This window comes from Cryptomeria japonica, chromosome 2, assembly GCF_030272615.1.
Source record: "Cryptomeria japonica chromosome 2, Sugi_1.0, whole genome shotgun sequence".
In the NCBI taxonomy this organism is placed as follows: domain Eukaryota; kingdom Viridiplantae; phylum Streptophyta; class Pinopsida; order Cupressales; family Cupressaceae; genus Cryptomeria; species Cryptomeria japonica.
Window position 1 is genome coordinate 854,339 of NC_081406.1, and position 17,805 is coordinate 872,143.

The 17,805-nt window shown below is 35.4% G+C and overlaps 1 protein-coding gene across 1 annotated transcript; it reads right to left on the minus strand.

Annotated features, from left to right (window-relative positions):
- Nucleotides 1-377: 377 nt before the first annotated feature.
- LOC131073816 (riboflavin synthase) lies at nt 378-16,579 on the minus strand. The gene is made up of 2 exons (XM_058010332.2): nt 15,913-16,579; nt 378-1,027 (listed from the first exon to the last, which is right to left on the minus strand). The coding sequence occupies exons 1-2, from the start codon at nt 16,376-16,378 to the stop codon at nt 624-626; spliced, it is 870 nt and encodes a 289-aa protein (XP_057866315.1). The 5' UTR covers nt 16,379-16,579; the 3' UTR covers nt 378-623.
- Between the last annotated feature and the right edge of the window lie 1,226 nt (nt 16,580-17,805).

Sequence of the window (17,805 nt, forward strand, 5' to 3'; positions counted from 1 at the left end):
AGTCATGGTCACCATAGCGTTGCACTATGTTCTTGGATCAGAATATATGGGGCGTTGGGCAGCTAATCTCATCGATACATGTAAGCAATATTTGAAATGTGAAAAGTTAGGTTCCAACACAAAATAAAATCTCATGGATTTCATAAAAGCATAACTTAAGACTCAAATCTGAAAATACAGGTTCTCCTTTGTGACAAACTCTAAAATGCAGCTAATCTTATATAAGATCAAGATCAATGCCTCCGTGTAGAACTGAAATTTTTGATACAGAAAACATGCCTAGATAGCTTCCAATGAAAGCAACAACTGTTTGAGCCTTTCATCGTGTTTTTACATTGTGGTAAAAATTTCTAGATTCACAACATATAGAGTCTACATTACCATCAAAATAATATATTTATGGAATCGTTTCCTTAAGACAGAATAATATGTTTAAATGAAAGATACAGATGTCAAAAAAATTATTGAAACAAAATAGCCATATTAAGAATGATGTACTCACTAAGTACACAAACTGAATTGATCTATTTCCATTGGATCTGTTAAAATCACATGTTGAATACAAGCACCATTGAGGTCTCCAAATTCAATGCTCATATCTCTCATAGTTAAAGAAGTTTCCTCTAGCCATTCAAAACAACAGGATCCTTGTACCCACTCAACAATCTCTCAACATATTTCCCAAGAATATCCACCTCCAGATTGACTTTGTTGCCAACTTTCTTCCCAGGAATCACTACCTTCTGTTGGGTGTAAGCTACCAGCATAAAATTAAAGCAATCTTCATCATCAAAAACATCAACAACTGTTAAACTTGTGCCATCCACAGTTATAAATCCCTTTGGAACGATGTACTTCAGCAATGCGGGGAGGGTCTTGACCTTAATCCATAGAGAATCACCTTCTTCTTCCATAGATACAATTTCCCCAGTCCCATCAACATGGCCCTGAACAAAGTGACCACCCATTCTGGAATTTGGTTGCAGCGCACGTTCTAGATTGACATCGGACTCGGCACTAGTTTCTCCTAAAATAAAGAAAGAAGAAAGAAATTACAGACTTCAAGCTTCTACAATCAATTAAAATTTGTATAAACTCAGAAGTGCAAGCGGTATTAAATTTTAACTCCAACAATAATATAATCATGTGGTATGCTAGAGTCAAAATCTTATCTCTGACCATAATATAAGTGTCGGAAATGTTGCCATTGATGTCAAGAAGGCAAGAAGACAATATTGTCATTGATGTCAAAGGAGTGAAAGACAAGGTTACCATGTGATATGACGATACACATCCAAAATATGAATAAATTGATCATGTTCAAGACATTGTACATTGGATGGCAGTGGAATTGATAAAGTATGGTTATGCTTATAGTATTATACAGCTAGATCATCAAGATAGTTCTTAGATGATGCAAGCAAGTATTGCAGCAATATAAATGAGTTCGTGACAAGATGTTTGGAAAAGAAGAACAATTGATATATTCCTTCGAGGAAACCATAATTGATGAATACGTATCATTATGATAACTGCTTCATTACATATCAAGGTTGGCTATTATGTACCCATCATTGGGTTACCACCCCCTGTATGGTGCATTCAATTGAAATTTACATGCTGAAGACTTGTGGAGGGAGTTGATCAATTGTGAAGGAATTTTTGCAAGACATTCGTGTTGATGGAAACATAAGCTTCACACATACACAAAGAACTGGACTTAACTTCACACACAAAATTCTTTGTTGACACAAGCTACCAATACAAAGATAAGAGTTAGGTACTAGCAGAAGTATTTACAATGATCAGTCAAGGCCAAAAAGATTGCTGAAGAAAATATAAAGGCCAACTCTATAGGCAATGAAGAATATGGGTGCAATCATATGAAAGTTTAAATTATTTATTCTAGTCAACCTACCGATTCATTAATACGAGAAGCTGGAAGAGATTAAACATAAACTGCTAGACTGGAACAAAAAAAAATTCAAAAACATCTCCGAGGAAAAGATAAGAGTTGAAAAGGATCTGGAAATAGTGAATAACGATGTTATGCAACATGTGATGACCCAAACAACATATGAGGCGGAGAAAAAGCTTCTATGTGAGTATGAGGATATTTTAGCCAAAGAAGAGATATTCTGGAAACAAAAATCTAGAGAAACTTGGCTAGAGGATGGAGACAGAAACACCAAATTTTTCCACAACAGTGTCAAACTGATAAGGGCAATAAATAGAATCACTTAGATCACCAACGATAGTGGTCAAACCATTACGGAACAAAATCTAATTGAGGAAGATGCAACCCAGTATTTTAAAAATATCCTCAATAACTGGGAGCACTCTGATCTCCTTAACATTAGGGCCTTATTAAAAAACATACCTAAACTAATAACAAATGACGATAATCATATGTTGAATTCCAAAATCACCCATGAAGAAGTTAAAACTGCCTTATCTCAATTCCAAGGGGATAGGGCCCCTGGGCCGGATGGATTCCCTACCGGTTTTTATCAGAAATGTTGGCACATTTTAGAAGACGAGGTCACCGATGCCCTGGAATCTGCCCGAAATGCAGGGAAATTCTTGAAAGAAATTAATAACACTTTCCTAGCCTTACTCCCGAAGAAGGAGAACCCCTCAAAATGGGAAGAGTTCAGGCCCATCTCTTTGTGCAACATGACATATAAATTAGTATCAAAGGTCATGGCCAATAGGTTGAAAAAGCTATTGCCAGCCATTATCTCAGAAGAGCAAACTGGTTTTGTACCCAATAGATCAATTTTAGATGGGATAGTCATAGTTCAAGAAGCTATTCACTCCATTCAAGCCCAAGGCTAGCCAAATATGATGATAAAACTAGATATTAAGAAGGCATATGACAAAGTGGATTGGTATTTCCTCTGTAGTTGCATGACAGCCTTTGGCTTTAACAAACAATGGGTAAATTGGATCCACTTTTGCATCTCAAACCCAAGGTTCTCAATCCTATTGAATGGGAAGCCGAAAGGATTTTTTGAAGCAACTAGGGGCCTAAGGCAGGGAGACCCACTCTCCCCATTTTTATTTATTATTATGTTTGAAGCCCTAGGAAGATGCTTTGATGCATCATGGAGAGTTGGAAGGCTAGTTGGTATCCAAATTACAGGAGGTGTGGACCTGTGTACACACCAGCAGTTCACAAATGACACAACGATACTAGGAAAAGGGAAGTTGAATGAAGCCAAGGAAATCAAGAGAATCTTGCACTCTTATGGGCTAGCATCCGGGGAAAAGGTCAATGAGGAAATATCTGAAATATTCTTTTTTAACATGATAGCACAGGAGGAATCTAGAATTGCAAAATTTTTAGGTTACAGAATTGGTCATCTACCATGTACATATCTAGGAATGCCCTTGGATAAAGGCATCAGGACCAATAAACTCTGGGATCCCTTGAATGAGAAGGTTAGAAAAAAGTTGTCATCTTGGAAAGGATTATGGCTGACAAGGGTAGGAAGATTAACACTTATTAAGATAGTCTGAGCAGTGATGCCCATTTACCTCCTATCATGTATCCCACTTTTGATGGGGGCCTACAAGAAATTGTCTCAAACAATCAGAAACTTCTACTGGCAAGGCACAGAGGACAAGAACAAACTCAAACTAATATCACGGGACAAAATATGTAGAGACAGATGCGATACGGGGATTAGGAAACTTCTATGGCAAAATAAGGCCTTAGCGGCAAAACTAGTTTGGAGATTATACACCTCCTCGGAAGCCAAATGGGCCAGAATTCTCAGGAACAAATATCTGACGAATAATCATAGGGAGGCAATATTCAAGGATATGGACCCGCCCAAAGGATCCAGAATCTGGAATTTCATAAAAGACTGCTGCATACTCATCTCCAACCACCTGTCCTGGGACATTTACGATGGCAAATCTGCCTTGTTCTGGGAAGACTCCTGGGGGGGACATCCTCCGATAGACAAACTTATGGATACTACTGGTATAAAGGAACAATTGAAAGTCCTATGGGGCAATTATGTAAGGGAATATATAATAATGAAACCAAACTCAGCAGTTGGATGGAAAAGGAAAGACATGCATCCTTTCATGGTGGATAATAAATTTCAAGAACTAAATCAAATACTCAGATGTAGAATGATAATCTTCGGACATGGGTTAGATAAATTGATATGGTCCAGATCTAAGGATGGGCAGTACAACTGTAAAGACGACTTCAAAACCATATACGATGAGGCAAAGATATGCAAGTATTACATCCTGACTAAACTATGCTGGGACAAATTTTGTCTCCCAAAAGCTATCTTCTTTGCTTGGGCTGCAATTCAAGGAAGGGTTCTCACAGCATAACAATTTAAACTTAGAGGATACGAAATGCCATCAATCTACCTCTTATGTAAGGAGAATGAGGAAACGAATGACCACATCTTTACAACTTGCAATTACTCATAGAAATGCTGGTATTGGTTGATGGCCCAACTAGGATGGTCAGGCGCTCTTATTCCCTCCTTGATGGAGTGGTTCAAAGGCTGGTCAATCATCAAAAGAAATAGTGTGTTCCACAACTTATGGATTTGCAGTCCAGCTATAGTCATTTGGGAGATATGGAAGGAGAGGAATAGAAGAATATTTAAGGATACAGAAATGCAGGTGGAGAATCTCATAGCAAAGATAGAAGCCTCTATCACTGAAATAACCAACAACAAGAATTTGACTATCCCACAACATGACAAGATATTTACAGACTGGGATAACTTTATCAGAAAGCAATGGAAGGGAATCAAGATCCCTCCCTTCATCGGGAAGGAAGGCATAGATAAAATTGTTGTGAGGAAAGCATGCAAATGGCAACCCCCGAGGAATGGGTGGTATAAACTCAACTTCGATGGAGCATCCAGAGGAAACCTAGGGTGTGCAGGGGCAGGCTACATAATACATTCGGACAATGGTAGTTGCATTGGCTCTAAATCCATACACTTAGGACAATGCACTAACAACACTGCATAAATGTTTGGCCTAATAGAAGGATTAAACCTATGTAGACAATTGAAAATATCCAAATTAGAAATTGAAGGTGACTCAGCCATTATAATTAATGCAATCAGAACTAGGACAATGCCAAACTGGGAACTTAGAAGCCTTTGGATAGAGATCTATCATTACTAGAAAGCCTCTCAGATTACACAATAAACCATATATACAAAGAGGCTAACTCATTGGTGGATAATTTAGCCAATATAGGGGCAGATTGAATTAATAAAACCACGTCCTACATCCCCGTTCACTCAGAATAGTCATAACACAGGCAGCCAAATGCATCTTGCACAGACACCCAGATCTTAGTACTCATTTATACTCATCCCCTACTCTTATATTTTCATATTTTCATCCTCGTGCTCACATCGATATATATATACACATATATATTTATACTTATATATTTGCATGTGTATATGTACACACACACACATATATATATATATATACACATCTATAATAAACATATATACTTAGGATACCCCAGATCTTAAAATTTATTCATATACATCATATACTCTCATATTTTCATATACTCTCTCTACTCTCATACTTCCATTCTCATGATATATATATGTGTGTGTGTGTGTGTGTGTGTGTGTGTGTGTGTGTATATATACACATATATATACATACATATACATATATATATACATATATATACATAGATATACATAGATATTTATATTTATATAAATGTATGTGTATACATACATATATACATGCAGACATATATATATATGTTTAATTATATGTATAACTGATATATATATAGAGAGATATAGATATACACATATATATATATATATATATATATAAATATATACACTTAGAGTATCATACATCATGTGTTAGGCCTTTTTTCTGCGGGTGTCGCTCGGTTGCTTGAGGCAATCATTCACTTGAGTCGCCAGAGTGGATGGTTAACAGATGATCATTAATAGTTAATTAATTACAATCTCTTGAAACGATCCAGCATGGCATCCTAGACACGGATACTTGCCAGACTCAACTGATAATCATTGTACTCACCTATCATGAGATGAAGAGCCACTCATGGCAGGATAGCATATCTCCTAGCTACGGTTTTTATTGTTTAATCCCTGAAACAAGTGGCAAAGTCGGTTATTAAAAGCCTTATATATCTAGAGGCGGTATTTCCACTCCAACATTGCACTCTGTCTTCAACAATGGATTCTGGTATTTGCTTGTGTCCGGATAAACGAGAGATGGCCTTTGTTGGAGAGATCTCTAAGAAGCATTGACAAGTTATTCTAAGATCGGAGGATGATTTGGTCATCCATGTGACCAAGAGAATTTTGGGTGATGAGCTCCTGAACACAAAGCATAGGAAACGCGTTAACAGTGACATCCCTGCTGGTTTTGCAGCCATTCTACTCACAATGGGAGAGGATAAGGTAATTACAGCTTCATTATGCAGGCTAATCTTTAACAACAAATACTTGGTTAATCTTGAGATGGCCATTAATTGTGTAGACGACAAACTCCTTATCCCCTACCCGAAAGACTATGTTAGGGTCTCAGAGGCTATCGATAAGGGTGAATCACTCTGAATAGACTTCAAGAGACCCATTCTCATGATCAAGGATCAAAAATCCTTTTTACAACGGAAACCAGATATAAGGAGGAATATCATATTCCTCAAGCAATGGCTTGGTGTGGTAAAAGAGCCAAAAGGAGAATGGTGGGTAGATTATATGATCGATGAGGGTTGGGTACCGATGCAGGCTGAAAACCCCAACGGCATGGGTGCTGCAGAGATACAGACTTTTGGAACGGAAGTTGTAGATGAAAATGAGGAATAAGGGTATCCTCATAGCAAGGTTTTTGCAACCGGGGATGGCTCTAACTTTGGATGTGCCTATATAGTTAGCTATGTCATAAGTTGGTATAGTTATGTCTATAGTTTATAAACTATATGCCAATCCTCGGTTATGTTTTCATTTCGATATTGGGGATGCCCTATTATGTCCTTGGTTATGCTCTCTCTTGAACTTCTTCATCCGCTAAATACACATAGACATACTTATAATGATACTAATACTGTTTTCATTTGGATAACTAAGGATAATGATACTGATACTGTTTTCATTTATGATATATATATATACAGTTTTAGTTTCTGTCATAATCAGGGCCTTTCCTTTCACATATCTTACATCAATGCATATGCTCTAATGGCAGTATTCATGTATTAGCATACAGATATAACTTATCAGCTATGGTACTTTCTATGTGGCCCTCCATGGCTATAATTTCTCTTAGTATGTAGGCGCAGTAAGTACCATTGTGCTCCAAACTGTATTGTGGAATTAGCCTACATGGTTTGTTTTTCGTTGAATCATCTCTCTTAAACTACTCCACTGATTATATTTTCTAAGTGGCAAATAAGGTACTAACATTGAAAATAAGATAGATGGAAGTTGTCGGTTTTGAGATGTGCAGGTTGCAGGTAGTCAAGCTTTATAAGCTTGGTAGTGCCAGAGTTGGAGGGGTCGGGGGAGACTGTCTATCTTGATACAAGTTGCTCCATTATATCACAAATATATTTTCATGTATCAACAGCCCAAAAGGGCAATTGTATGTATGGTTTCAGCATAATATGTAAAGAAGAATATCCCTAATTGCTCCTCTATTGTCCGCATGGAGGGATAAGAGAATGCTATGTAATCTCTTAAGTTTTCATTTTTGGGGCTAGACTGGAGGTTTTCTCTACCCAACTCTGTCCTACCAGTGCCCCTAGTGAGCTCTGCTGTATTAGGTCTTTAAAAATTAATAAAATGATTTGGCTATGGTCGTTTACCAATCAAAAATATATATTTAAAATAAAATTTTAAACTTATTTATATTATAATATTTTAAAATTTATTATAATATACAATATATTCAAATTTAATATAATATTATTTTAAATATTTATTATTTATATTTAAAAAATTAAATTTATATAAGGCGAATTTAATTTGAATTTTTTTTCAACTTTTTTTCCTCATCGAATTTCATTCGAATTTTATTGTTGCCGAATTCGAATTCGAATTTGAACCTTGTGACTTAGGGAAAAACCATTTGTTGATCCAAGGTATTGCAAGATGTCAAAAGAAGATGAGAAGAATCAAGGGTAGGTTGAAAGGGGCTCAGGTTCCTATGCCTAGGGAGTGGAGAAGGGTCGTTGGGAGGAAGGAAGGGCGCATTTAGACAAGGGAAGGTGATCAGGAAAGATAAGGGGGATGATAGTGGGAGGGATGATAGTGAAGGAGGGGAGGGGGGGAGTGTGAGGAGGGTAGGTGACTTTTCAAAAACTAAGTCACATTTAGAATGATTTTGGCCAGTCTTAGGGAAATTGAAAGGATCGTACTTACTATGCTTGATTCTTGCCATCCTTGGTCAAATTTTGGGTATCTCTCTATCTACAAGTTTTGTTTTCATAGGCATATTATGAGTAGATTGAATAATATCTTGTCTGTTGGGCCTTGGAATGCTAAAATAACCAAAGCATGTACACCTATTTTGTGAAGTGATTTTAGATTTGAGAGTATTAGTGACTCCATTCCATTTAACTTGCAGATTCCAGTGGGCAACCATTGGTAGAATGTTTTCTTGGCGTAATTGAAGAGTTACTATAGGAGACTTGTAAGGACACGCGCTCTATAATCCAAAATTTCACTATTTTTTTTTTTTTACTTAACTTTAATATGTGTTCAATTCAAATGCATACTCAGGTACTTCTATCCATCTGGGATAGGCATCTACTCCTTTCAAAAATCTGTTATACAAACTAGATCATCTATTTTTCTAGGTTTGCATGATATTCATCTCACTAATGGGAGGGAAGAAAGGAAAAAGAGCTGTGAAATGAGAGGAAAGGCACTAAAGAACTATCTTTCTGTTGATGCATCCAAAAATCTAAATGCATTTTCAGTTCTTCAAGAGTATGCTCCGTAGCATGACTTGTTCTTCTGACAATCAGTATTGCATTTTGTCAAGCTTATCTTTGTTTGTCTTCAAATTAGATTGCTAGGGTGTGAATGCAAATGAAAATGGGTTTGATTGAATAACATTAACCAGTGCTTAAATCTTAGTTTGAAATGTTTTGTTTGTGCACAATGCAAGATAGCAGAATCAATAATACAGAAGCTGGAAGGATCATACAAGAATTTTCACATTCCTATCTCACTATAATGTCCCCACTTTGAAATAAAATTTAATAATAAATGATAATAATAAAATTAAATTAAAATATAAAATAAAATAATTAAATATAATTAAATATGATTAATTAAATTAATTAAGTTAATGAAAAGTCAAAAGACATGAAAGGAAAGGTTGTGACTCCCTCAACAATGAGATATAAAAGGGAGAAGATAACCTCATTTGAGAGGGGGAATAATTTGGAAATGAGAAGTGCAGAACTGATTTAAATAATAAGTGCAGATCTGATTGTGAGAGGTTGTGTCCCTTTCAAATGGCAGAAATAATGAAGAGTTGCACTCTTTCAAAGGGTGCTAATGGTGAAAGGGTGTGTCTCTTGCCAAAGGGTATACATGATGAAGAGGTGTGACCTCTCCCTCACATTGAGAGATATAAAGGAAAGGAATCAAAAGCATCTAGTAAGATCACCATTGATCAGATCAGATCAGAATTGTTATCAAGTTACAGGCAGTAACATTTGTGTTCTTGGTGGTATGCATGGGGATGTGCTTAATAAGTATGCTTAATATATGAAGCCCAATAATGTTCTTATGCAGAATTAATAGTAATGCTAATAAGGAAAGCAATATGTATGACAGTCATACTTAATTTCATATATTTATTCATAATACATAAGAAATATATATACTTATAGTCTAAATCATGTTATTACTTTTCGTATTTAAGAAGATGGGATTGAGATGTTCCAAAGAGGGGCAGTCTAAATCCAAGCAATAGGTTAAGTCCCAAGATAGGGTGGGGATCAGCGACCCATAAGCCTTGAGGGTATAGACCCAAGATAGGTAAGGGCTTGGATCTGTAAACTTTGAGGGAACCTATTGACTAAGCGCTTTGGTAACATATGTAAACCCTTCTCCCTTAAAACTGAAGTAGTAGCAAGGTTTGATATCTATATTAAGAACTATGAATAATGAAATTAATCAGCTAATGAGGAAAATAGACAAGCACTTGTTAATAACTTATTGAAGAAAATCTATCAATTTTAGTATATTTAAATAGATCAGGTAGGGGACATTACAAATGGTATCAGAACCTTGATCCTGCCATCCTGCAAGGTAAACATGAATCAATAAAACATTCTAGTTGATAAGAAATAATCTAACGATACATGTATTTGTGTGTATGCTCTGTGTTCGTATATATCCATGTCTATGCTCTGTGTTTGGTTCATGCCTGATATGTTTCCAGCATTTTCATTCCATGTGTGTTTCCAATACCATTTCATATTGGGAGTCGTTTTGAACACTCCATGATCATTGCTTGAGGACAAGCAATCTTGGGTGGGGTGGACTGTAATGTCCCCACTTTGAAATAAAATTTAGTAATAAATGATAATAATAAAATTAAAATATTTAACAGTAAATTAAAATATAAAATAAAATAATTAAATATAATTAAATATGATTAATTAAAAATTAATTAAGTTAATGAAAAGTCAAAAGAAATGAAAGGAAAGGTTGTGACTCCCTCAACAATGAGATATAAAAGGGAGAAGAGAACCTCATTTGAGAGGGGGAATAATTTGGAAATGAGAAGTGCAGATCTGATTTAAATGATAAGTGCAGATCTGATTATGAGAGGTTGTGTCCCTTTCAAAGGGCAGAAATAATGAAGAGTTGCACTCTTTCAAAGGGTGCTAATGGTGAAAGGGTGTATCTCTTGCCAAAGGGTATATATGATGAAGAGGTGTGACCTCTCCCTCACATTGAGAGATATAAAGGAAAGGAATCAAAAGCATCTAGTAAGATCACCATTGATCAGATCAGATCAGAATTGTTATCAAGTTACAGGCAGTAACATTTGTGTTCTTGGTGGTATGCATGGGGATGTGCTTAATACATATGCTTAATATATGAAGCTTGATAATGTTATTATGCAGAATTTAATAATACTATTAATATGGACTGCAATACGATGACAGTCATATTTAATTTCATTACTGTGGTAGACCAGATCTGACACATGTCAGATCTGTTTGCTTTTACAGCCACAATAGGTAGAAGCGGTGTTAATAATTTATATAGTAGGTAATTACCAAATATATTGGTAATATAATTTATATATATATATTAGAATAAGGATAATACATTTATATATGATAATGATGTTAGCAAGATTTATATTGGCTTGATATATATATATATATATTTATACTTGATTATATTTTCTTAGATTATTTATATATGCGTGTCTTATCTCGTAATCAATCAAAGGAATGAATGGAGGAAGTATGTTAGGGAATTGCAGTTTACCGGTTCTCCCAAGCTAAGTAGGCCACCCCAAGGGATGGAATTGTCATAGTGGGACATTCCTTCCTCTTGTGGGCCAAGAGGTGAGTTGTCATAGTGGGACGCTACACGCTCTTGGGCTTAGTTGGGTTGAATAGATTACAGGCACCCTCTCAAAGCTTTCCTACCAAACTAAACTATGATTGGTTATAGGTAGAAAGACATGTTTATCATTCTTTGCAATATATGTGCTATTAATCCATGTATTTATTCGTCAATTCGTAAGCTTATTTAATGAATAGATTAAGTCACTCTCATAATTTGAAAGAATGATAAACTATATTATGGAATTACTAATTTAGGACGAAATTCAGGTAATCCCTAGTTGGGGGACATTACGCTCACATCTCAAATTTATATTTTTGCCAGATTAGTTTTCTAATTTTACACAATATTGTTTCATGAGCTTTTGGGCAATTTTTGAGTTTTCCCATAAGCTTCTTGGTGTGCTGGGGAGAAATCTAAACTTCTTGGAGGATGCAAGTTCAGTATTTTTGGGTTTCCATTAGTGATGTTGAGTTTAGTTGGCATTATGGATCGCTGTGACACTTTCAGAAGCCTTTTCGAACTCCTAGTGTGTTCTCCAAAGTTCTTGAAGAGTGCATCTATTTTTAATTTTTTCAGTAAGTCACTTGCTTGGCTCTGATCATCATCCTATATCTTCAGTATCATCCCACCATGATCAGAATTTGATTCTGATTCAATTTCAGTGGTTTCCACAACTTTGGCAGTTATTGAATAATTAATCAATATTTCACTAATGTTGTCTAATGTTGAGAAACAATAGAAGGACACTTAGTGTAATAGCTAATTGGAAAGGTAATATACTGTTTTAAAAGTTGGACAACTAGTTAAAAGGGGCCTTTGCACATGAAATGTGATTATTTCAAAAAGTTCTTTTTGAGGGGGAAGCCAATATTATAATTTTTAAATTGCAAATTCTCTCCAGAAAGTTATAAAAGGAGGTGTTGGGGCTCATTTGTTGATATATTGAAGACTACACATACTGAAATGCTGCTGAATTGAACTTACAAGTTCTTCCAAAATTGTTTTGAGGACAAAAACCTTCATTTGATTGCTAGTTTTGAATTTGAAAGACAATCCCTAGCTAGGTTTGAGTGGTTCTACTCAGAAATCACCACTGTTCTTCACAGAGATTCATTTTTGGGGGTCTTAAAATGAAGGTTTTTGATGTGTTCTGATTCGATGACATTTTGGAATGAAGTTTCAAGTTGTTTGCAGAGATTGTTTGATGTTTGTATTGGGCGACTGGAAAAGACTGTTTGTTGGGCATACCCATTCTTGCAAGTATAAGGGTTTTTAAGTTCATCATTCATTATTGTTAGCATCATTCCCTTGCTATTTCAGACCGTACAGATCAGACTTGTGCAAGGTTTCAGATTGGGAGGCCATACTACATCTCATTCTACTGTACAAGTTTCATGCAAGGCTGGCGTGAAGGTTTATAGGCATGAAACACCTAATTCATTGAGGTTTTCTCTCCATATTCTGTGGCACATTGATCATTGATACCATTTTCAGATTTGTACGACTATGCATTGAACAAAATGAGATATGATGAATTTTGTTGTTGGCCACCCCTGTTCAGTGTCATTGCTAGTGTTGGGTGTGATTGGAAAGTGCAAGTCAGACCTGTAGTTGCTCATTTCCATGCATTCTGAGAGGCTTTAGTAGTGCTGAGCATGTTTGAGGTTGTTTGGCAAGCTTGGAAAGGTGTGCTTTGCTGTTTGAAAGAGTTTTTGAAGGGTTTTTCATAGTTGTTATGACCTGCAATTACAATATAGCAGACCTGTTACACAGCCTTCTGTCATATCAGACCTGCAAGTTGATATACTCCTTGCCTTTGAAGCTGTTTTGTGGTGCTGAGTGTATTTAAGGCTGATGATCAAGCTTAGGAGATGTAATTCTGCCTGTTAGGTGTTTTATGGTGATTTGGGTGGCTGTTTGACCTGCAACAGCCCTACATCAGACTTGCAACCAAAATTTTTAAACCTGCCATAGCCCAGACAAACATATCAAACCTGTTTATCATCATTTCAATGAGTTTGGAGTGCGTTGGAGTTGATATATTTGGTGTGTTATCTATTTCAGACCTTTGTGGGGGAGAGCAAGGGCGGTGGGGGCAGGGGAGGCTGTTATCAAGTTTGGAGGCTTGTTGGGCAATTTTCACTCACTATTTCAATGTAGCAACGTATTCTCTGTTCATAACAGAACAGACTTGCAACTCATTATCCAGCCATAACAGACCTGCCACTTGAGTTGTTTTTAGTCCTTTAGATTAATACAATACTCAGAAAATAGAATTTATCTTTAATTTCCAGATTAATATTAATTGCTGTTAGTGTTTAGGAATTTCCAGAATTAAGCAAAAGTAGAGAAATGAACAGAATGAACACACAACACACAAGTACCCTGGGAAAACCTCCTAGGAGGAAAAACCCAGCCAAAAAAGATCCTCAGATCTGATTATGGATTATGAATAATAATCTGATTACAATACTTATCTCAGTTTACCCTTAGGGCATCTTCAAGTGGTTTCAGATCTGCCCCTTAACCAGTTTCGGATCTGCCTTTTTGTTGTATCAACCAGCAACCAAGGATTTGATCTTGAAATGAATTGTATGTCTCCAGCTGATGACTGTAATCAACTTCAGAACAGCAGGTCCTTCAATTGGCAGATCGCTTGATGAAGACCACTCCCTTAATAGCAGAGATGGATCGCTTTATGCCCAGCAGATAAAAGACTAAGTTCGCTATCCTTCAGATCGGATTTGCATATGAGAGAGTAGATGATTGAGTGTACAAATGAAGTCAAGTTGTCCTTTATTTATATGAGGCGAAGGACCTATTTAGGTTGGCTTTGACATTAATTCTTTTTATCCTTTTATTTCTTTTGTGCAAATTGTCTTTTGAATATAGGGTTGGCCCTATTTAGAGGGAACACGTTTCCCTTAGGGTGGCGTGAGGAATAGGTTAGGGAGTGGAGTGTGAGAGAGGGCCCAGCCCTATACGTTAAAGAGGGGCCAGCCCTTCAGGCGGATTCCAATGTTGCCTAAGGCAATTGGAATCCGCCCCTCCTACCTAATTACAATCAACAACTTGCATTTAGCAGCATATAATGCTATTTCCAGACTTGTTGTTATCACCCCAGTTCATGTTTTCAGGGTATTTTGAAGTTGAATTCAGTTTGATGTTTATTCATGCTAGTGGGAGTTGATTGTGAAGTTGCATGAATCATTGTTATCACTCACATTTCATGTCGGCACTGTAAAATTTATATTAACACCTTATGATAGCTAAATATCATTTTCGTATGTTCATGTTGTGTTATATATTGTCAAACAAAATAAAAATTCTAGGGTGGTTATTACAAATATCAACCAAACGCTAGCACCTTGCTAAATTAACCCTATCTACCTTTAGCCTACTTTCAAAAACATTACAAAATTCATCAAAAAAAAAATAAAGCTTACAAAAATGCTAGAAAGAGCATATATAATATATGTGAATTGAATCAAAAAACAATATGCCATGACCAGAATACAGTTCGATGGGAATCATTAGAGTTGTTGTGACTTCTGCAGGTAAAGACTATGAGAGCCTTGAACATATACTATGTTGGTATCCATTCAACAGCATGTGTTTAGGCAAGTTCTCTGTTGTGACAAGAAACCTCCCAACAAACAGTCATAACCGTTTCTAGATTGTGTGATAGTTTTTTCATCAACATGTTGGATCACACTCTGTGCTCCATCATCAAAATTGTAGAGTGCTCTTAGAGACAGAGAAAAGTAGCAGAGAGAAAAGTAGCAGACCAAGACAGCTTTAAAAAAGAGGGAGGAGAAGGAGGTGTCACAGGAAAAGAGGTGAGAAGGATGATAAAAACAAGACAAGAAATTAAAAATAAAAATGAAAATGGAAATACATATCAAACCAACCTAAAGGAGAAGAAAATATTAAAAACCACATATTTTAGAAAAAAGGGCATTCTAATAAGCAAGAGTTAAAACAAAGAGTATATATATAAAAGAGACAACCCTGGGTTGTGGCAACTAAACCTAATATTGTTTCAAAAAATGATTAATTAATTGATAAAAAAACCTTGATTCAAATCCCACGAGATATAATAAAATATTTATATTAAATAAAAATTGAATACGATATCCAACTCATTTGGCTGACTACATATTCTAACTGAAGAAGATGGTGTACAATCCCAGACTCCCAAACAAATTCGGCAAAAGAGATACGATGAGTTGTAGCAACCGAACCCAATATTATTTCCAACAAATAGATAAATAAATTTAAAATAGATAAAAAGGCATACCTAGGGAAGTTTTTCTGAGGGTTTCAGGGGACAAACCCACTGTAAATGAGTGTGAATTGAACCTTGTCACAGTCAGACATGTACCATTCACAGCAATGCTATCCCCCAACTTAATGTCTTCGACAACAAAATTGGATTCTATTGTCATCTCAAAACCTTCTTTGTCTCCAGTCCCTATTTCCTTAACCTTTCCAATCTCTTCAACTATTCCAGTGAACATGCACCTGATACCTGTTTTTTTTGGTGCACTTGTTCTATAATATTGTTTGGGCCTGATTCTTTTGCATCCATGTAACGAAGTGCTCCTGAGTCCACAATATTTAGTTGTTGACAATGACGACATCTGAATGCATCGTTGCTCAGATAAAGTGCCAAAGCTCATTAGTGAATGGCATTTTTGTGAAGAGGGTAAATAGGTGGACTTGAGGGTCTGCGTGGAAAAGCTCAGAGAACCCATGCAGGCCATTACTGCTCTAATGCCGAATATGAATCGGATCAATTGTCTTCAAGGATCACAGTCAAATTTATATTAGCCCGTTGCAAGACGCTAGAAGTAATCGTCTAGATTCGTTCTGCCTCACGGTTTTTTCCTTCTCCGAGATGGTAGGGCATCAGTTACGCGTCTCTGCAAAATTCAAAGATTTGATCATAGGCAACGTAGACAAATTCATCTCCTTAAATCTCAAACATAATTAATATTGTAACCATTTATTATTATTATTAAACGTTTTTATTGCTAGACTTATGACAAACGTTTTTATTGCTAGACTATGACAAGGGTATCTTTCTTGCTAAGTGGCCGTGAATAAACAAAATGAAAAATGGTGATTAAAAATTGTTTATCACTAGCTTACATATATTTGATTTTAATCATATATAGAATACGTCTAGAGATATCTTCTCGAAGCGTCTATTAGGATTAGAAGGATATCTCTTGGCGTATTATATATATATGTGATTAAAATCAAATATATGTAAGCTAGTAGCAGTCGCGGCGCAACATGGGAAACAATAAAAAAAATTCAAAATAGAACTATATAATATTATATTATTAATATTTATTGCAATAATATGTAATATTATTATTGCAATTATTATTATTATTTTCTATTTGTTTGTGGAATAATATTATAATATATTATTATTATTAATTTATATTGTTTTGATTATTATGATGTTATTTTATAATTTATTGAAAAAAATATTCATAATATAAATTTGAAATATTTTAAATGTATTATATTATTATTTTAAATTATTGTTAGTTATAATATTATTTTTATAGTTTTACTAGTAATATTATATTAATATAGTGTTATACGATAAGTATAATACTATTATATTCTTATTTTGAAACTGTAATATTGTTTTATAGTTATTAAGTGTATAATATCAGGGTCAGGGTTTAAAACTTGGTTAGAGTTAGCGTTACGATTATAGTTAGGGGTGGGACTATGGTTATAGATAAGATTATGATCATGATAGAATAACAATTATGTGGGCTTTAGTTGAAGATTAGGGTTAGGGTTAGGGCTAATATCATAGTCAGGTTTATGCTTAGGATTAGGTTTTGCATTAGAGATATAATTATAATGAGGATTAGGGTTATAATTATAATGAGAGTTAGTATTGTTCTTAGGATTAGGGTTAGGATTGGGGTAAGGGTTACGATTCGGGTTAATCTTAGTGATTGTAATTAGGGTTAAGGTTAAGATTAGGGTTAGGGTTAGAATTAGAATTAGGGTTAGGGTTAGGGTTATAATTATAATTAGGGTTAGGGTTATATAGTTAGGATTATAAGGTTATATATAATTAATAATTAGATATAAAGCTAGGTTAAAGATTATAATTAATAATTAGATATAAAGTTAGGTTTTGGGTCATTATCAGGTT